General features: G+C 47.0%; 2 protein-coding genes across 2 annotated transcripts in view; one reads left to right on the top strand and one right to left on the bottom strand.

Moving 5' to 3' along the window:
- Positions 1-9148: 9148 nt before the first annotated feature.
- Positions 9149-18994, bottom strand: LOC116359888 (dynactin subunit 5-like). The gene is made up of 6 exons (XM_031813769.1): positions 18847-18994; positions 16086-16154; positions 15472-15709; positions 14561-14672; positions 11690-11891; positions 9149-9234 (listed from the first exon to the last, which is right to left on the bottom strand). The coding sequence occupies exons 3-6, from the start codon at positions 15579-15581 to the stop codon at positions 9149-9151; spliced, it is 510 nt and encodes a 169-aa protein (XP_031669629.1). The 5' UTR covers positions 15582-15709; positions 16086-16154; positions 18847-18994.
- Positions 18995-19404: 410 nt separating this feature from the next.
- ndufab1b (NADH:ubiquinone oxidoreductase subunit AB1b) overlaps positions 19405-20806 on the top strand; it is a 7363-nt gene continuing 5961 nt past the window's right edge. Inside the window, exons 1-2 of the mRNA XM_020478310.2 lie at positions 19405-19669; positions 20388-20510. Of these exons, the coding sequence (XP_020333899.2) occupies positions 19499-19669; positions 20388-20510 (294 nt within the window). The 5' untranslated portion in view covers positions 19405-19498. The remainder of the gene's footprint in view (positions 19670-20387; positions 20511-20806) is intronic.

The following is a 20806-nucleotide window of genomic DNA, read 5'->3' as shown; positions in this document are numbered from 1 at the left end:
AGAGAGAGAGAGACGGAGAGAGAGAGAGAGATGGCGAGAGGGAGACAGAGAGAGAGAGAGAGAGAGAGAGAGAGAGAGAAGGGGGAGCGATAGAGGGAGGGGAGAGAGAGAGGGAGGGAGAGAAGAGGAGAGGGAGAGAGGGGGGAGAGAGAGAGAGAGAGACAGAGAGAGGGAGAGAGGGAGACAGAGAGACAGAGAGAGAGAGAAGGGGGAGAGATAGAGGGAGGGAGGGGAGAGAGAGAGAGACGGAGAGAGGGAGAGAGAGAGAGAGAGAGAGAGAGAGAGAAGGGGGAGAGATAGAGGGAGGGAGAGAGGGAGAGAGGTAGTGAGGTTGTAACTCAGTGTTATTTAGTTTCAGGGCTAGGACTAAAGCCACATAAATCTGTAGCCAAAGTATTTCTGACACTCCTCACACCAGCCAGCCAGCCAATCAGGAACAAACATTTATGACACTCTGCCCTCACGTGAGCCAATCAGGAACCAGCGCCTGGCTGACCTCTGACCCTTACAGGAAGTGAGATGGGAGATTGACGGTGCTCCTTCAAATCCTCTACAGGAGCTCTACTTCCTGTTTCCTGTCCTGGTCCATGATCACATTGATCTCTCAGACAGAAAGACAGAAGAGGACAGCAGTCCTGGACACGTGTGTTGTGTGTTGTGTGTATTTGATCCCATATGCATCCGTCTGTTCAGATGCTCTCTGTCATGGATGTTGATAGACATGTCTTCATCTGCAGACAGACAGACAGACAGACAGACAGACAGACAGCAGAGCGTTGTATATACAGAAAGTATTTTATTGCTGTGATGATGAAATAACTCTATGCATTAATGCACCACATTTTCTTCTAGAGATCTATAATGTTTGTTTTGTTTCCGTCATCCTCCTGTCTATAATGGTTGTTTTGTTCCGTCATCCTCCTGTCTATAATGGTTGTTTTGTTCCGTCATCCTCCTGTCTATAATGTTTGTTTTGTTTCCGTCATCCTCCTGTCTATAATGGTTGTTTTGTTCCGTCATCCTCCTGTCTATAATGGTTGTTTTGTTCCGTCATCTTCCTGTCTATAATGGTTGTTTTGTTCCGTCATCCTCCTGTCTATAATGTTTGTTTTGTTCCGTCATCCTCCTGTCTATAATGTTTGTTTTGTTCCGTCATCCTCCTGTCTATAATGTTTGTTTTGTTTCCGTCATCCTCCTGTCTATAATGTTTGTTTTGTTTCCGTCATCCTCCTGTCTATAATGTTTGTTTTGTTTCCGTCATCCTCCTGTCTATAATGTTTGTTTTGTTTCCGTCATCCTCCTGTCTATAATGTTTGTTTTGTTTCCGTCATCCTCCTGTCTATAATGTTTGTTTTGTTCCGTCATCCTCCTGTCTATAATGTTTGTTTTGTTTCCGTCATCCTCCTGTCTATAATGTTTGTTTTGTTTCCGTCATCCTCCTGTGAATGGATGTTTTTATAAAGTAGAAGAGGAGGCCTCACCTGAACACTGTTCTCTGTTATCTAAACAAGTTCACTTTACTCAAACAGTAACCAAGGAGATCAGTTCGGAATCTGGGACTCGTGTTTTTTATGAGTTAACGGAACTTAAACCAAGTCAATTCCTGTTACTTCATTATTCATTTTTTTTCAAGTTATATTTGAGTCAAATGTTTAAGCTTTGACTGTGTCTGATGCTCTCTGCCGGGGATGAGATTAGGTTTATTTCTAGGATGAGGAGGAGAGGAGAGGAGAGGAGAGGAGAGGAGAGGAGAGGAGAGAGGAGAGGAGAGGAGAGGAGAGGAGAGGAGAGGAGAGGAGAGGAGAGGAGAGGAGAGGAGAGGAGAGGAGAGGAGAGGAGAGGAGAGGAGAGGAGAGGAGAGGAGAGGAGAGGAGAGGAGAGGAGAGGAGAGGAGAGGAGAGGAGAGGAGAGAGGAGAGGAGAGGAGAGGAGAGGAGGGATGAGATGTGTTAGTTTAGATATCTACAGACAACCAAACGAATCCACCTGTAGTCAAAGTGCAGTAATGTCTCTGTTCCTAACGGTCCCTTTACAACGTGACTCATGTTGTTCCTAGTTACAGTAACCATCCCTTTACTGACGGGTGTCTCCTATCCACAGAGTCTACCAGTCAGCCCTGTCTGAGGGTTGGGTAGATACAACACATCTAGGTGTATCTGTAGTCCACCTGTTTTACATACAGTATATATACCTAACCTGCTACACACAGGGCTGTGACAGTATCATGCATCTCTCTCCAGCAGCCTAACGCCGTACTCAGGTCCACTTGTAGAGATGGAACCCCAAACACCAACCACACCTCACTATCACCTTACCCGATACTAATGTTAACCCCTGACCCTTGTATCCCTAACCCCTGACCCCTGTATCCCTAACCCCAAACACCAACCACACCTCACTATCACCTTACCCGATACTAATGTTAACCCCTGACCCCTGACCCCTGTATCCCTAACCCCTGACCCCTGTATCCCTAACCCCTGACCCCTGTATCCCTAACCCCTGACCCCTGTATTCCTAACCCCTGACCCCTGTATCCCTGACCCCTGTAGCCCTAGCCCAGTCAGTCTCTATATAGTAGGAGACCAGTCAGTCTCTATATAGTAGGAGATCATATCAGACTGGTAGATCCCAGTCAGTCTCTATATGGTAGATCCCAGCCAGTCTCTATATAGTAGATCCCAGTCAGTCTCTATATAGTGGATCCCAGTCAGTCTCTATATGGTGGATCCCAGTCAGTCTCTATATAGTGGATCCCAGTCAGTCTCTATATAGTAGGAGACCATATCAGACTGGTAGATCACAGTCAGTCGCTATATAGTAATAGACCATATCAGACTGGTAGATCCCAGCCAGTCTCTATATAGTAGATCCCAGCCAGGCTCTATATAGTAGGAGACCATAGCCAGTCTCTATATAGTAGATCTCATCCAGTCTCTATATAGTAGGAGACCATATCAGACTGGTAGATCCCAGTCAGTCTCTATATAGTGGATCCCAGTCGGTCTCTATATAGTATATTCCAGTCAGTCTCTATATAGTAGGAGACCAGTCAGTCTCTATATAGTAGGAGACCATATCAGACTGGTAGATCCCAGTCAGTCTCTATATAGTAGGAGACCATATCAGACTGGTAGATTCCAGCCAGGCTCTATATAGTAGGAGACCATAGCCAGTATCTATATAGTAGATCCCATCCAGTCTCTATATAGTAGGAGACCATATCAGACTGGTGGATCCCAGTCAGTCTCTATATAGTAGGAGACCATATCAGACTGGTGGATCCCAGTCAGTCTCTATATTGTAGATCCCAATCAGTCTCTATATAGTAGATCCCAGTCAGTCTCTATATAGTAATAGACCATATCAGACTTGTAGATCCCAGTCAGTCTCTATATAGTAGATCCCAATCAGTCTCTATATAGTAGATCCCAGTCAGTCTCTATATAGTAGATCTCAGCCAGTCTCTATATAGTAGGAGACCATATCAGACTGGTAGATCCCAGTCAGTCTCTATATAGTGGATCCTAGTCAGTCTCTATATAGTAGATCCCAGTCAGTCTCTATATAGTAGGAGACCAGTCAGTCTCTATATAGTAGGAGATCATATCAACCTGGTAGATCCCAGTCAGTCTCTATATAGTAGGAGACCATATCAGACTGGTAGATCCTAGTCATTCTCTATATAGTAGGAGACCATATCAGACTGGTGGATCCCAGTCAGTCTCTATATAGTAGGAGACCATATCAGACTGGTAGATCCTAGTCAGTCTCTATATAGTAGGAGACCATATCAGACTGGTGGATCCCAGTCAGACTCTATATAGTAATAGACCATATCAGACTGGTAGATCCTAGTCAGTCTCTATATAGTAGGAGACCATATCAGACTGGTAGATCCCAGTCAGTCTCTATATAGTAGGAGATCATATCAGGCTGGTAGATCCCAGCCAGTCTCTATATAGTAGATCCCAGTCAGTCTCTATATAGTAGATCCCAGTCAGTCTCAATATAGTAGATCCCAGTCAGTCTCTATATAGTAATAGACCATATCAGACTGGTAGATCCCAGTCTGTCTCTATATAGTAGATCCCAGCCAGTCTCTATATAGTAGGAGACCAGTCAGTCTATATATAGTAGGAGACCAGTCAGTCTCTATATAGTAGGAGACCATATCAGACTGGTGGATCCCAGTCAGTCTCTATATTGTAGGAGACCATATCAGACTGGTGGATCCCAGTCAGTCTCTATATTGTAGGAGACCATATCAGACTGGTGGATCCCAGTCAGTCTCTATATAGTAATAGATCATATCAGACTGGTGGATCCCAGTCAGTCTCTATATAGTAATAGACCATATCAGACTGGTGGATCCCAGTCAGTCTCTATATTGTAGGAGACCATATCAGACTGGTAGATCCCAGTCAGTCTCTATATTGTAGGAGACCATATCAGACTGGTAGATCCCAGTCAGTCTCTATATTGTAGGAGACCAGTCAGTCTCTATATAGTAGGAGACCAGTCAGTCTCCATATAGTAGGAGACCATATCAGACTGGTGGATCCCAGTCAGTCTCTATATTGTAGGAGACCATATCAGACTGGTAGATCCCAGTCAGTCTCTATATTGTAGGAGACCATATCAGACTGGTAGATCCCAGTCAGTCTCTATATAGTAGGAGACCAGTCAGTCTCTATATAGTAGGAGACCAGTCAGTCTCTATATAGTAGGAGACCATATCAGACTGGTGGATCCCAGTCAGTCTCTATATTGTAGGAGACTAGAGATCAGAGTCAACCCCACCCTCCATCTCTAAACCCGCCCTACATCTCTAACCCCGCCCTCCATCTCTAAACCCGCCCTACATCTCTAACCCCACCCTCCGTCTCTAACCCCGCCCTCCATCTCTAAACCCGCCCTACATCTCTAACCCCACCCTCCGTCTCTAACCCCGCCCTCCATCTCTAACCCCGCCCTCCATCTCTAACCCCCGCCCTCCATCTCTAAACCCGCCCTCCATCTCTAACCCCGCCCTCCATCTCTAAACCCGCCCTCCATCCCTAACCCCGCCCTCCATCTCTAACCCCGCCCTCCATCTCTAACCCCGCCCTCCATCTCTAAACCCGCCCTCCATCTCTAAACCCGTCCTCCATCTCTAACCCCGCCCTCCGTCTCTAACCCCGCCCTCCATCTCTAAACCCACCCTCCATCTCTAACCCCACCCTCCATCTCTAACCCTGCCCTCCATCTCTAACCCTGCCCTCCATCTCTAACCCCGCCCTCCATCTCTAACCCTGCCCTCCATCTCTAACCCCACCCTCCATCTCTAACCCCGCCCTCCATCTCTAACCCTGCCCTCCATCTCTAACCGTGCCCTCCATCTCTAAACCCACCCTCCATCTCTAACCCCGCCCTCCGTCTCTAAACCCGTCCTCCATCTCTAACCCCGCCCTCCATCTCTAAACCCCGCCCTCCATCTCTAACCCCCGCCCTCCATCTCTAACCCCCGCCCTCCATCTCTAAACCCCGCCCACCCCTGTACCATGTCACCCTTACTGGGTCACCAGCAGTATGCATGTAAATTATGATTATATATCAAGAGAATAGATCCGTAAACATGTTATTTATCACTAGAGAGGAGCTTCCTGTTTCTCCTTCTATTCTACCCTGTTCGATCTCACTGCGGAGAACAGAAGAGACTTTTGATTGGATGATGAGACAACGTTTGTTTACTAGGAAGTAAAAGCCTGGCGTCAGTCTGACTGACCCCCCCCCCCCCCCCCCCCCCCCCCCCTATGTCAACTAGTTTGACCCCTGAACTTTAGAGTCAGAGTTGTCTCCAGCTATAGAATCTCCTGTCATATTTATAATTGATTTAGAGGCAGGTGTTTTTATTTATTAACATAGTAGTCAATACAATTTGGTAGAAAATCATTATAATAAAGAGTTTGACAGATGGATTTGAATCCTCAGATTTATTTATTTTTTATGAGGAATTGTTTTGGACTATTTGCATGTTGCTGAGAAGAAGAACAAAAGATATTTAAAATTTTAAAAAAAGATATCCGGATGTTGTTTTTTTTTACATTCTTTTGATAAATGAAAATGTCCAGATGTTTCCGATGTTTGTAGACTGCCTTTCTAAATGTACTGGGCTCAGTTTCATCGGTAACGGGGGCTGTAATACTGATTTAAACATGATTTATTACTGTCCAATGCAAGATGAGCTGGGTGTGGTTTTAGTGTGTATCTACTGAGACCGTTGGTTGGATACCGGCCAAGTTGTCACAGAGAGGGAACCATGGAAACAGGTTGTGGGTGTTGTTTATCTCTTCCCCACCTGATCAGTCCACTAGTTACCCTACAAGTCATTTCCAGAGAATCTGATGTGTGTTAAAACTAACTAAATAAACCCTAATAAAGATTTATTACATAACAGATGATGATGATGATGATGATGGTGGTGATGATGATGGTGATGACGGATCTTTGGCATTGAGGTGAATCTGTGCTCCTATCTGATAAAATACTAATTATAACGAGACCGAGTGTTTTTAAACCGCACCAGCAGGCTTCAGGACGTTCTAGAACAAGGCTTCAGGATGTTCTAGAACCAGGCTTCAGGATGTTCTAGAACCAGTTTTGAGGACGTTGTAGACCCAGGCTTGAGGAAGTTCTAGAACCAGGCTTCAGGATGTTCTAGAACCAGGCTTCAGGATGTTCTAGAACCAGTTTTGAGGACGTTGTAGAACCAGGCTTGAGGAAGTTCTAGAACCAGGCTTCAGGAAGTTCTAGAACCAGGCTTCAGGAAGATCTAGAACCAGGCTTCAGAACGTTGTAGAACCAGACTTCAGGATGTTGTAGAACCAGGCTTCAGGACGTTGTAGAACCAGGCTTCAGGATGTTGTAGAACCAGGCTTCAGGACGTTGTAGAACCAGGCTTCAGGACATTGTAGAACCAGGCTTCAGGATGTTGTAGAACCAGGCTTCAGGAAGTTCTAGAACCAGGCTTCAGGAAGATCTAGAACCAGGCTTGAGGCCGTTATAGCTGTGATGGAACCTGACCTTCAATCTATCAGAAACCTTGTCGTTTTAACTCTTGAGAGACTGGAGGAGATGGAGGAAGAGGAGGAGGAATAGAGGAGGAGGTGGGTGTGTTTTCTAGCTGTCAATAGACAAGCTAACTGTCTGCAATAATTTCCCTCTGATGCTCCCAGAACTGAGAGAGGGTTTCCGAGGCTGGAATACAACTGTACTTTTGACGTTGTTTTGTTGCTGATTATTATAACGGTCAAACATTGTCCTGAAGGATGTTCCCTGTCGTCGAAAAATAAACCTTTTTTTTTTTATTCCTGAGCCGAAGGTGTCTGGTGTGTTTCTTCACAGAGCCCCTTGTGGGATAGCAACTATTGACTGTATTCTCAGCAGTCCCCACAGGATGGCGCCAGAGAGCAACATGTCTTTAATATTGACTGTATTCTCAGCAGTCCCCACAGGATGGCGCCAGAGAGGAACATGTCTTTAATATTGACTGTATTCTCAGCAGTCCCCACAGGATGGCGCCAGAGAGCAACATGTCTTTAATATTGACTGTATTCTCAGCAGTCCCCACAGGATGGCGCCAGAGAGCAACATGTCTTTAATATTGACTGTATTCTCAGCAGTCCCCTCAGGATGGCGCCAGAGAGCAACATGTCTTTAATATTGACTGTATTCTCAGCAGTCCCCACAGGATGGCGCCAGAGAGCAACATGTCTTTAATATTGACTGTATTCTCAGCAGTCCCCACAGGATGGCGCCAGAGAGCAACATGTCTTTAATATTGACTGTATTCTCAGCAGTCCCCACAGGATGGCGCCAGAGAGCAACATGTCTTTAATATTGACTGTTATCAGCAGTCCCCACAGGATGGCGCCAGAGAGCAACATAACTGAGGTGTATAACTCTGTTGTTTACTCCAAACACTGTTGAGTTCCTATTTGGTCTTAAAATCAAAGTCGTAGTTTAGTTGTGTGTCTCGCCCCCCCCAAAAAAACAAATAAACAACTGGAAGAAGTTGAAAGGAACTCGTCGAGTTAGATCATGAAAGAATCTACGTATAATTTATTAATTGGACCGTTAATTAACGAGGCAAGTCAGTTAAGAACACATTTTTATTTCCAATGCTGGTCTAGGAACAGTGGGTAAACTGCCTTGTTCAGGGGCAGAACAAGGATCGGATAGTGTAGAGCAGAGTAGGGTAGGTTAAGGTAGGGTAGGGTAGGTTAAGGTGGGGTAGGTTAAGGTAGGGTAGGTTAAGGTGGGGTAGGTTAAGGTAGGGTAGGTTAAGGTAGGGTAGGTTAAGGTGGGGTAGGTTAAGGTAGGGTAGGTTAAGGTAGGGTCGGTTAAGGTAGGGTAGGTTAAGGTAGGTTAAGGTAGGGTAGGTTAATGTAGGTTAAGGTAGGGTAGGTTAAGGTAGGGTAGGTTAAGGTAGGTTAAGGTAGGGTAGGTTAATGTAAGGTAAGGTAGGGTAGGTTAAGGTAGAGTATGTTAAGGTAGGGTGGGTTAAGGTAGGGTAGGTTAAGGTAGGGTAGGTTAAGGTAGGGTAGGTTAAGGTGGGGTAGGTTAAGGTAGGGTAGGTTAAGGTAGGGTCGGTTAAGGTAGGGTAGGTTAAGGTAGGTTAAGGTAGGGTAGGTTAATGTAGGTTAAGGTAGGGTAGGTTAAGGTAGGTTAAGGTAGGGTAGGTTAAGGTAGGTTAAGGTAGGGTAGGTTAATGTAAGGTAAGGTAGGGTAGGTTAAGGTAGAGTATGTTAAGGTAGGGTAGGTTAAGGTAGGGTAGGTTAAGGTAGGGTAGGTTAAGGTAGGGTCGGTTAAGGTAGGGTAGGTTAAGGTAGAGTAGGTTAAGGTAGGGTAGGTTAAGGTAGGGTAGGTTAAGGTAGGGTAGGTTAAGGGGTTTATATCTGGCTGAGAGAGAGGAATTAGGGTTAGGGTTAGGTAGGTTAAGGTAGGTTAATGTAAGGTAAGGTAGGTTAATGTAAGGTAGGGTAGGTTAAGGTAGAGTAGGTTAAGGTAGGGGTAGGTTAAGGTAGGGTAGGTTAAGGTAGAGTAGGTTAAGGTAGGGTAGGTTAAGGTAGGGTAGGTTAAGGTAGGTTAATGTAGGGTAGGGTAGGTTATATCTGGCTGAGAGAGAGGAATTTCTGGTAGTAACTCTTGGTCACATCAATCATCAGGTCCTGGGTGCATTCTGGGAGCTCTCCTGAAAAACAGACCTGAGAGAGAGAGGAGGAGGTAGAGGAGGAGGAGGAAGAGGAGGATGTAGAAGAGGAGGAGGTAGAGTGGGGAAGAGACACCAGTTAGAAAGAGTTGAAGACAAATCCATCACTTTTCAGGCTCATTCATCATCTCCAGCACCATACCAGTATCTACATATGCCAAAACGCTGATGTCATCGAGTAGGAGTTTTTTGACGAGTATGGGGGAGGGGGGGAGGAAGTAGAGGGGGGGGGGGGTAGAGGAGGAGGTGGAGGAGGTAGAGGTAGAAGAGGGGAGAGAGGGGGAAGGTAGAGGAGGAAGTAGAGGTAGAGGAGAAGGTAGAGGTAGAGGAGGAGGTAGGGGAGGAGGTAGAGAAGGAGGTAGAGAAGGAGGTAGAAGTAGAGGAGGGGGTAGAGGAGGAGGAGGTAGAGAAGGATGTAGATGTAGAGGAGGTAAAGGAGGATGTAGAGGAGGGTGTAGAGGAAGATGTAGAGGAGGGAGTAGAGGAGGAGGAGGTAGATGAGGAGGTAGAGGAGGAGGTAGAGGTAGAGGAGGAGGTAGGGGAGGAGGTAGAGAAGGAGGTAGAGAAGGAGGTAGAAGTAGAGGAGGGGGTAGAGGAGGAGGAGGTAGAGAAGGATGTAGATGTAGAGGAGGTAAAGGAGGATATAGATGTAGTGGAGGTAAAGGAGGATGTAGAGGAGGGTGTAGAGGAAGATGTAGAGGAGGGAGTAGAGGAGGAGGAGGTAGATGAGGAGGTAGAGGAGGATGTAGAGGAGGAGGTAGAGGCAGATGTAGAGATAGAGGTAGAGTAGGATGTAGAGGAGGAGGTAGAGAAGGAGGTAGAGGTAGAGGAGGATGTAGAGAAGTAGGTAGAGGTAGAGGAGGGGGTAGAGGAGGAGGAGGTAGAGAAAGATGTAGAGGAGAATGTAGAGGAGGAGGTAGAGGAGGGGGAAGAGGAGGATGTAGAGGAGGGTTATTGGAGGATGTAGATGGGGTAGAGGAGGATGTAGAGGTAGAGGAGGGTTATTGGAGGATGTAGATGGGGTAGAGGAGGATGTAGAGGAGGAGGTAGAGGAGGGTTATTGGAGGATGTAGATGGGGTAGAGGAGGAGGTAGAGGAGGAGGTAGAGGAGGGGGAAGAGGAGGATGTAGAGGAGGGTTATTGGAGGATGTAGATGGGGTAGAGGAGGAGGTAGAGGAGGGGGAAGAGGAGGATGTAGAGGAGGGTTATTGGAGGATGTAGATGGGGTAGAGGAGGATGTAGAGGAGGATGTAGAGGAGGAGGTAGAGGAGGGGGAAGAGGAGGATGTAGAGGAGGGTTATTGGAGGATGTAGATGGGGTAGAGGAGGAGGTAGAGGAGGAGGAGGATGTAGAGGAGGGTTATTGGAGGATGTAGATGGGGTAGAGGAGGATGTAGAGGAGGAGGAAGAGGATGATGTAGAGGGGGTAGAGGAGGATGTAGAGGTAGAGGAGGAGGTAGAGGAGGGTTATTGGAGGATGTAGATGGGGTAGAGGAGGAGGTAGAGGAGGATGTAGAGGAGGGTTATTGGAGGATGTAGATGGGGTAGAGGAGGAGGTAGAGGAGGATGTAGAGGAGGATGTAGACGAAGGGGTAGAGGAGGATGTAGAGGAGGTAGAGGAGGAGGTAGAAGAGGAGGAGGTAGAGGAGGGGGAAGAGGATGATGTAGAGGGGGTAGAGGAGGATGTAGAGGTAGAGGAGGAGGTAGAGGAGGGTTATTGGAGGATGTAGATGGGGTAGAGGAGGATGTAGAGGAGGTAGAGGAGGAGGTAGAGGAGGAGGATGATGTAGAGGAGGTGTAGAGGAGGAGGTAGAGGAGGAGGTAGAGGAGGAGGATATAGAGGATGATGTAGAGGAGGAGGATGTAGAGGAGGAGGATGTAGAGGAGGATGTAGACGAAGGGGTAGAGGAGGATGTAGAGGAGGTAGAGGAGGAGGATGTAGAGGAGGTAGAGGAGGAGGTAGAGGAGGATGTAGAGGAGGTAGAGGAGGAGGTAGAGGAGGAGGATGTAGAGGAGGATGTAGAGGAGGATGTAGAGGAGGAGGTAGAGGAGGAGGTAGAGGAGGAGGATATAGAGGATGATGTAGAGGAGGAGGATGTAGAGGAGGAGGTAGAGGAGGAGGATATAGAGGATGAGGTAGAGGAGGAGGATGTAGAGGAGGAGGCTGTAGAGGAGGATGTAGACGAAGGGGTAGAGGAGGATGTAGAGGTAGAGGAGGATGTACAGAAGTAGGTAGGGGTAGAGGAGGATGTAGAGGAGGATGTAGAGGAGGAGGTAGAGGAGGAGGATATAGAGGAGGAGGATGTAGAGGAGGATGTAGACGAAGGGTAGAGGAGGATGTAGAGGTAGAGGAGGAGGTAGAGGAGGAGGATGTAGAGGAGGTAGAGGAGGAGGTAGAGGAGGAGGAGGATGTAGAGGAGGTAGAGGAGGAGGTAGAGGAGGATGTAGAGGGGGTAGAGGAGGAGGAGGTGGTAGAGGAGGAGGATGTAGAGGAGGATGTAGAGGAGGAGGTAGAGGAGGAGGAGGTGTGTTCTGACCTGGGCATCCTGAGAACACGGTGAAGGGAGGAACCACGGTCTCAGGAGGAAGAACTGTGTTGTCTAGGATCTTACAGCAATCCTTCAACACACACCGTCGACCCTGGAAAACACACACACACACACACACAAACACACACAAACACACCATTAACAACCAGACACAGTGGCGACCGTTGCCTGGAGCAACAGAAACAACATGAACAACCAGTCGGGGTAGGAGTGACTCCCGGCCCGGTCGGCGTAGGAGTGACTCCCGGCCCGGTCGGCGTAGGAGTGACTCCCGGCCCGGTCGGCGTAGGAGTGACTCCCGGCCCGGTCGGCGTAGGAGTGACTCCCGGCCCGGTCGGCGTAGGAGTGACTCCCGGCCCGGTCGGCGTAGGAGTCACATTTCATATGTTGACAGAACACACTACCCCCATTGTGACATCACAACAGAACCTCTACAGAACTCCACCGTCATGTGATGATACAAACTACAGTCATGTGACTACCCTGTAATAAACACAATCATGCCAGAGGCTAGTACTGTTCAGACCAGACTAGTAGAACATGGACCCAACTAGACAGAGACTAGTACTGTTCAGACCAGACTAGTAGAACATGGACCCAACTAGACAGAGACTAGTACTGTTCAGACCAGACTAGTAGAACATGGACCCAACTAGACAGAGACTAGTACTGTTCAGACCAGACTAGTAGAACATGGACCCAACTAGACAGAGACTAGTACTGTTCAGACCAGACTAGTAGAACATGGACCCAACTAGACAGAGACTAGTACTGTTCAGACCAGACTAGTAGAACATGGACCCAACTAGACAGAGACTAGTACTGTTCAGACCAGACTAGTAGAACATGGACCCCAACTAGACAGAGACTAGTACTGTTCAGACCAGACTAGTAGAACATGGACCCAACTAGACAGAGACTAGTACTGTTCAGACCAGGCTAGTAGAACATGGACCCCAACTAGACAGAGACTAGTACTGTTCAGACCAGACTAGTAGAACATGGACCCAACTAGACAGAGACTAGTACTGTTCAGACCAGACTAGTAGAACATGGACCCAACTAGACAGAGACTAGTACTGTTCAGACCAGACTAGTAGAACATGGACCCAACTAGACAGAGACTAGTACTGTTCAGACCAGACTAGTAGAACATGGACCCAACTAGACAGAGACTTGTACTGTTCAGACCAGACTAGTAGAAGACGGACCCAACTAGACAGAGACTAGTACTGTTCAAACCAGACTAGTAGAACATGGACCCAACTAGACAGAGACTAGTACTGTTCAGACCAGGCTAGTAGAACACGGTTCAGACCAGACTAGTAGAACATGGACCCAACTAGACAGAGACTAGTACTGTTCAGACCAGACTAGTAGAACATGGACCCAACTAGACAGAGACTAGTACTGTTCAGACCAGACTAGTAGAACATGGACCCAACTAGACAGAGACTAGTACTGTTCAGACCAGACTAGTAGAACATGGACCCAACAAGACAGAGACTAGTACTGTTCAGACCAGACTAGTAGAACATGGACCCAACTAGACAGAGACTAGTACTGTTCAGACCAGACTAGTAGAACATGGACCCAACTAGACAGAGACTAGTACTGTTCAGACCAGACTAGTAGAACTTGGACCCAACTAGACAGAGACTAGTACTGTTCAGACCAGACTAGTAGAACATGGACCCAACTAGACAGAGACTAGTACTGTTCAGACCAGACTAGTAGAACATGGACCCAACTAGACAGAGACTAGTACTGTTCAGACCAGACTAGTAGAACATGGACCCCAACTAGACAGAGACTAGTACTGTTCAGACCAGACTAGTAGAACATGGACCCAACTAGACAGAGACTAGTACTGTTCAGACCAGACTAGTAGAACATGGACCCAACTAGACAGAGACTAGTACTGTTCAGACCAGGCTAGTAGAACACGCTTCAGACCAGACTAGTAGAACATGGACCCAACTAGACAGAGACTAGTACTGTTCAGACCAGACTAGTAGAACATGGACCCAACTAGACAGAGACTAGTACTGTTCAGACCAGACTAGTAGAACATGGACCCAACTAGACAGAGACTAGTACTGTTCAGACCAGGCTAGTAGAACATGGACCCAACTAGACAGAGACTAGTACTGTTCAGACCAGACTAGTAGAACATGGACCCAACTAGACAGAGACTAGTACTGTTCAGACCAGACTAGTAGAACATGGACCCAACTAGACAGAGACTAGTACTGTTCAGACCAGACTAGTAGAACATGGACCCAACTAGACAGAGACTAGTACTGTTCAGACCAGGCTAGTAGAACACGGTTCAGACCAGACTAGTAGAACACGGACCCCAACTAGCCCCACAGGGACAGTGAAATGTTGTCGTTCCCGAGCATCACATGACCCAGATTTAGGACCTGAATGTTCCCTCGGCCAGTGTGTGTGTGTGTGTGTGTGTAACTGTGTGTGTGTGTGTGTGTGTGTGTGTGTAACTGTGAGTGTGTATGTGTGTGAGTAACTGTGAGTGTGTATGTGTGTGTGTGTGTGTGTGTGTGTGTGTGTGTGTGTGTGTGTGTGTGTGTGTGTGTGTGTGTGTGTATGTGTGTGTGTGTGTGTGTATGTGTGTGTGTGTGTGTGTGTGTGTGTGTGTGTGTGTGTGTGTGTGTGTGTGTGTGTGTGTGTGTGTGTGTGTGTGTGTGTGTGTGTGTGTGTGTGTGTGTGTGTGTGTGTGTGTGTGTGTGTGTAACTCACGATGACACAGTTCTTCCCGATGTGAACGTAAGATCCGATCTGAGCAGCGTTCACCACACAGTCCTCCTCTATAAACACATGGTCTCCGATGTGCAGTGGAAAGAAGGCCACTCTGGGAGGGGGGACAAGGGGTCAGAGGTCAGACCACAGAGACCTGCTTCCACTGGACGTTGAATGTTAACTTACACAACTACATCATGATCATGTGTATCAACTGTGTTGGCCATAGTTTCAGTAAACAGTCATGGTTGGAAAGGTCTAGAAGATGAGTCCCCTGGTCTAGAAGAGGAGTCCCCTGGTCTAGAAGAGGAGTCCCCTGGTCTAAAAGAGGAGTCCCCTGGTCTAAAAGAGGAGACCCCTGGTCTAGAAGAGGTTAGAGACACTGGTCTAGAAGAGGAGTCCCCTGGTCTAGAAGAGGATGGAGACCCCTGGTCTAGAAGAGGAGTCCCCTGGTCTAGAAGAGGATGGAGGCCCCTGGTCTAGAAGAGGAGACCCCTGGTCTAGAAGAGGAGTCCCCTGGTCTAGAAGAGGAGACCCCTGGTCTAGAAGAGGATGGAGACCCCTGGTCTAGAAGAGATTGGAGGCCCCTGGTCTAGAAGAGGAGTCCCCTGGTCTAGAAGAAGAGACCCCTGGTCTAGAAGAGGAGACCCCTGCTCTAGAAGAGGAGTCCCCTGGTCTAGAAGAGGAGACCCCTGGTCTAGAAGAGGAGACCCCTGGTCTAGAAGAGGAGTCCCCTGGTCTAGAAGAGGAGTCCCCTGGTCTAGAAGAGGAGACCCCTGGTCTAGAAGAGGAGTCCCCTGGTCTAGAAGAGGAGTCCCCTGGTCTAGAAGAGGAGACCCCTGGTCTAGAAGAGGAGACCCCTGGTCTAGAAGAGGAGACCCCTGGTCTAGAAGAGGTTGAGCAGAACTCACCCTTTGCTGAATTTTTTGAACGGCGGCCGAATGACACTCCGGCTCTTCACAACACAGTGCCTCCCCACCCTGACATTGGCCAGGTCTCCACGGATTATACAGTCATTCATTACTATAGTCTGGAGGAGACAGGGAGGGAGGGAGCGAGAATGACACTTCGGCTCTTCACAACACAGTGCCTCCCCACCCTGACATTGGCCAGGTCTCCACGGATTATACAGTCATTCATTACTATAGTCTGGAGGAGACAGGGAGGGAGGGAGGGAGACAGACAGGGAAGCAGGGTGACACAGACAGACAGGGAAGCAGGGTGACACAGACAGACAGGGAAGCAGGGTGACACAGACAGACAGGGAGGGAGACAGGGATGGAGCGAGACAGGGAGAGAGGGAGACAGACAGGGAGGGAGGGAGGGAGGGAGGGAGGGAGACAGACAGGGAGGGAGGGAGGGAGGGAGGGAGACAGGACGGCAGGGTGATACAGACAGGGAGGGAGACAGCGAGGGAGACAGACAGACAGACAGGGAGACTCATGGTTTATTACCTGTATAGTAATGTAAAGCCCCAACTGGCCCATCTCATGGTGTAATACCTGTATAGCTTGTTGTTACTTACTTTGCCGTTGAGGACGATGTTCTGACTGCCGCACAGCACCGACTGCCTGCTCACTTTGTTACCAGACGCCTGACAGGGAGAGAGGACATGCTGATCAGTTGGTATAAACAGTACTGACTTAGATACAGGTTTACAGACCACCGCTAGATGCTAACTGACAGGGAGAGAGGACATGCTGATCAGTTGGTATAAACAGTACTGACTCAGATACAGGTTTACAGACCACCGCTTGATGCTAACTGACAGGGAGAGAGGACATGCTGATCAGTTGGTATAAACAGTACTGACTCAGATACAGGTTTACAGACCACCGCTAGATGCTAACTGACAGGGAGAGAGGACATGCTGATCAGTTGGTATAAACAGTACTGACTCAGATACAGGTTTACAGACCACCGCTAGATGCTAACTGACAGGGAGAGAGGACATGCTGATCAGTTGGTATAAACAGTACTGACTCAGATACAGGTTTACAGACCACCGCTTGATGCTAACTGACAGGGAGAGAGGACATGCTGATCAGTTGGTATAAACAGTACTGACTCAGATACAGGTTTACAGACCACCGCTAGATGCTAACTGACAGGGAGAGAGGACATGCTGATCAGTTGGTATAAACAGTACTGACTCAGATACAGGTTTACAGACCACCGCTTGATGCTAACTGACAGGGAGAGAGGACATGCTGATCAGTTGGTATAAACAGTACTGACTCAGATACAGGTTTACAGACCACCGCTAGATGCTAACTGACAGGGAGAGAGGACATGCTGATCAGTTGGTATAAACAGTACTGACTCAGATACAGGTTTACAGACCACCGCTAGATGCTAACTGACAGGGAGAGAGGACATGCTGATCAGTTGGTATAAACAGTACTGACTCAGATACAGGTTTACAGACCACCGCTTGATGCTAACTGACAGGGAGAGAGGACATGCTGATCAGTTGGTATAAACAGTACGGACTCAGATACAGGTTTACAGACCACCGCTAGATGCTAACTGACAGGGAGAGAGGACATGCTGATCAGTTGGTATAAACAGTACTGACTCAGATACAGGTTTACAGACCACCGCTAGATGCTAACTGACAGGGAGAGAGGACATGCTGATCAGTTGGTATAAACAGTACTGACTCAGATACAGGTTTACAGACCACCGCTAGATGCTAACTGACAGGGAGAGAGGACATGCTGATCAGTTGGTATAAACAGTACTGACTCAGATACAGGTTTACAGACCACCGCTAGATGCTAACTGACAGGGAGAGAGGACATGCTGATCAGTTGGTATAAACAGTACTGACTCAGATACAGGTTTACAGACCACCGCTAGATGCTAACTGACAGGGAGAGAGGACATGCTGATCAGTTGGTATAAACAGTACTGACTCAGATACAGGTTTACAGACCACCGCTAGATGCTAACTGTAATCGATGCCTCGTCAAGAAATGGTCTATCTGCAATTCAAGCTGGCTGTCTGGCTGGCTGAGGGACCGAGCAATGAGGGTTCAGTGACTGTGCACTGTATATACTCAAAATATTAAGAACACCTGCTCTTTCCATGACACAGACTGACCAGGTGAATCCAGGTGAAAGATATGATCCCTTATTGATGTCACTTTGTTAAATCCACTTCAATCAGTGTAGATGAAGGGGAGTAGACAGGTTAAATAAGGATTTGAGACATGGATTGTGTTTGTGTACCATTCAGAGGGTGAATGGGCAAGACAAATATATTGAAGTGCCTTTGAACAGGGTTTGGTAGTGCCAGGCGCACCGGGTTGAGTCAAGAACTGCAACGCTGCTGGATTTATCACGCTCAACCGTTTCCCCGTGTGTATCAAGAATGGTCCACCACCTAAAGGACAACCAGCCAACTTGACACAACTGTGGGAAGCATTGGAGTCAACATGGACCAGCATCCCTGTTGGGACGCTTTCTACACCTTGGAGTCAACATGGACCAGCATCCCTGTGGAACGCTTTCTACACCTTGTAGTCAACATGGGCCAGCATCCCTGTTGGGACGCTTTCTATACCTTGTAGTCAACATGGGCCAGCATCCCTGTGGAACGCTGTCTATACCTTGTAGTCAACATGGACCAGCATCCCTGTCTACACCTTGTAGTCAACATGGACCAGCATCCCTGTTGGGACGCTTTCTACACCTTGTAGTCAACATGGACCAGCATCCCTGTGGAACGCTTTCTACACCTTGTAGTCAACATGGGCCAGCATCCCTGTTGGGACGCTTTCTACACCTTGGAGTCAACATGGACCAGCATCCCTGTGGAACGCTTTCTACACCTTGTAGTCAACATGGGCCAGCATCCCTGTTGGGACGCTTTCTATACCTTGTAGTCAACATGGGCCAGCATCCCTGTGGAACGCTGTCTATACCTTGTAGTCAACATGGACCAGCATCCCTGTCTACACCTTGTAGTCAACATGGACCAGCATCCCTGTTGGGACGCTTTCATCACCTTGTAGTCAACATGGACCAGCATCCCTGTTGGGACGCTTTCTACACCTTGTAGTCGACATGGACCAGCATCCCTGTTGGGACGCTGTCTATACCTTGTAGTCGATGCCCCTGACGAATTAAGGCTGTTATGAGGGCAAAAAGAGGTTTAGGAAGGTGTTCATAATGTTTGGTATCCTCAGTGTAAATACCAATGAGCTAAACGCTAACTTGCTAATCGTTAACGTTATCTAGTCAAATAAACACCGAATTACAAGCTTGCTACGGAAGATTACCGTTTCAATGTATTCCGCCTTGTTGTACAGTATCTCACACAATTCCATGGTTGTAATGATTTCTGTTTTAAAATGTACAGAAAACGAGTTGATTTGGTTTGTTGTTTTTGCTCTGCTGTCAGCCTCTCCCTTCAGACCATACTAGCAGAGCACTGCAACATCGATGATGATGGATAGCTCTTCCGCTCACAAATAATAAGTAATATTCAACAAATTTATTTTTTAAAATATGTGTGTTAACGAATTAACATAATCTGTTAATGATCGACGAAATAATAATATAATATATAATTGTTTAATATAATAGTTTTTTTGTTTTGGTTCTGTTGATTAGTCATGTCTTACGTACAGAACGTAATACCTTGATCGGCTACCCGAAGATGCGACAAAATTCAACCAAAGTCACAATTATTACATTATTCCAATTTAATGAAATAAGAAAACATACCGGAAAGCATAATAATTACGTTATATTTTAATAAAGAAAAATCATATTAAATATCGGCGTTATTTTTTTAAATAATAACTAGTGCGCCTGCGCACATTTGACCTCTTTTTCCCTTTGACTTTGTGGCTGTGCTATCTAGTGGAAACCACCTTGTCTTCCAAAACGCGTGTTTTGCTTTGCACCCTGGGATTGATCCTCAAAACCATGGCGTCCCGTGTCCTAGCGCAGTGTGTCCGCCAGCTCCCCCGGTCTTCCGTGAGACTCTCGTTGGGGAACATTACAGTGAGAACCGCAGCTGTCCCGGTCCTATTCAACCCCCGACCGTTGTCCTTCATTGCCAGCAGTCAGCGGACCCGGTGGATCGAACAAACACGGGTTTGTCTTGAATAACACGGAGACATTTAGTCGCTGCTGTGGCCTAGTAGTGATGGATTGTACATTGACCTACCAGTGTCTTTCCAAATGAAATCTGTAACTAAGTGGCAACCGGTCACTTTGCAAAGCCAAGCTCTTAAAACCGGGACAAAACTGGGTCCGTTTGACTAATTCAACGAAACCGACTCTGTGAAAATGCATAGTTTGAATGATACATGCACTTATGTTACAAAACAACCGACTGTGTCTCATGTGTTAGCAGCAGACAAAGTTAAGCTAAGCTAATGTATCATGTAATCGTTTGACACTTGGCTAGTTTAGTTGAGTACAATTAGAATTATACTTCATGTTCAAACTATTCATCTGTCGTACAATTAAGTACTGTTAGCATAGCTTACTAGCATGTTATATAGTGTATACTAGCTAGATGACAGTCGATTTGACACATTTTAATTTATTCTAAAGCAAATGTGTTATTTATTGTCAATACCTGAGGTTGTTGTGACAGGATGTGACGCACGCATGACTTGTGCACTAAATACAATGCAGTGGACATCTGTAATATCAGCTAGCTATTATCTAGGCTTGAACTAAACCGCTTGATTGGTCAAATGGGTACATTGTGCAGAAGTGATGTCAGTCAAGCTGTCATCGATAAGTGAATGACCTCTGAACCCATCCTTTCTTCCTTCCTGTCCTCCTTCTTCTTCTTCTCTAGATCTCTAGCTCAGTGGGAGTGTTCTGTAGACAGTATGGAGACCTGCCTCCCCTCACCATTGAAAGCATTAAAGAACGAGTCATGTACGTCCTCAAGCTCTACGACAAGATCAACCCAGAGAAGGTAAGGACAGATCCGAGGAGAGAGAGTTTCTATTGGACAAAATCCTCTACTGTTTCTGTTCCTATTCGCTTCCTCATGGTAAGGTCAGACCCATGGCTCGTTTTCGAGAGTAGGAATACTGAGTCATTAGTCCAGACGGTTTTACGTTTTGCAATGACAACAAGAGAGAGTTTCTATTGGACAAATCCTCTCTCTCCTGTTTCGTTCCCATTCGCTTCCTCGTGGTTCTGTTTATGGTGTCTTGTGAATTTATATCCCACATATCTAGGATCAGTTTGACATCAACACTCCTTATC

This window comes from Oncorhynchus kisutch, unplaced genomic scaffold, assembly GCF_002021735.2.
Source record: "Oncorhynchus kisutch isolate 150728-3 unplaced genomic scaffold, Okis_V2 Okis06b-Okis10b_hom, whole genome shotgun sequence".
Classification (NCBI taxonomy): Eukaryota; Metazoa; Chordata; class Actinopteri; order Salmoniformes; family Salmonidae; genus Oncorhynchus; species Oncorhynchus kisutch.
This window is presented reverse-complemented; position numbering and strand designations above follow the sequence as displayed.

Excerpts from the sequence above, each read along its gene's own strand:
- LOC116359888 (XM_031813769.1), bottom strand. The coding sequence starts at position 15,581 with ATGAATGACTGTATAATCCGTGGAGACCTGGCCAATGTCAGGGTGGGG. Across the intron at positions 14,673-15,471 it reads TTCAAAAAATTCAGCAAAGG|AGTGGCCTTCTTTCCACTGC; the intron begins GTGAGTTCTGCT and ends CCCCCCTCCCAG. Across the intron at positions 11,892-14,560 it reads TCGGGAAGAACTGTGTCATC|GGTCGACGGTGTGTGTTGAA; the intron begins GTGAGTTACACA and ends TGTGTTTTCCAG.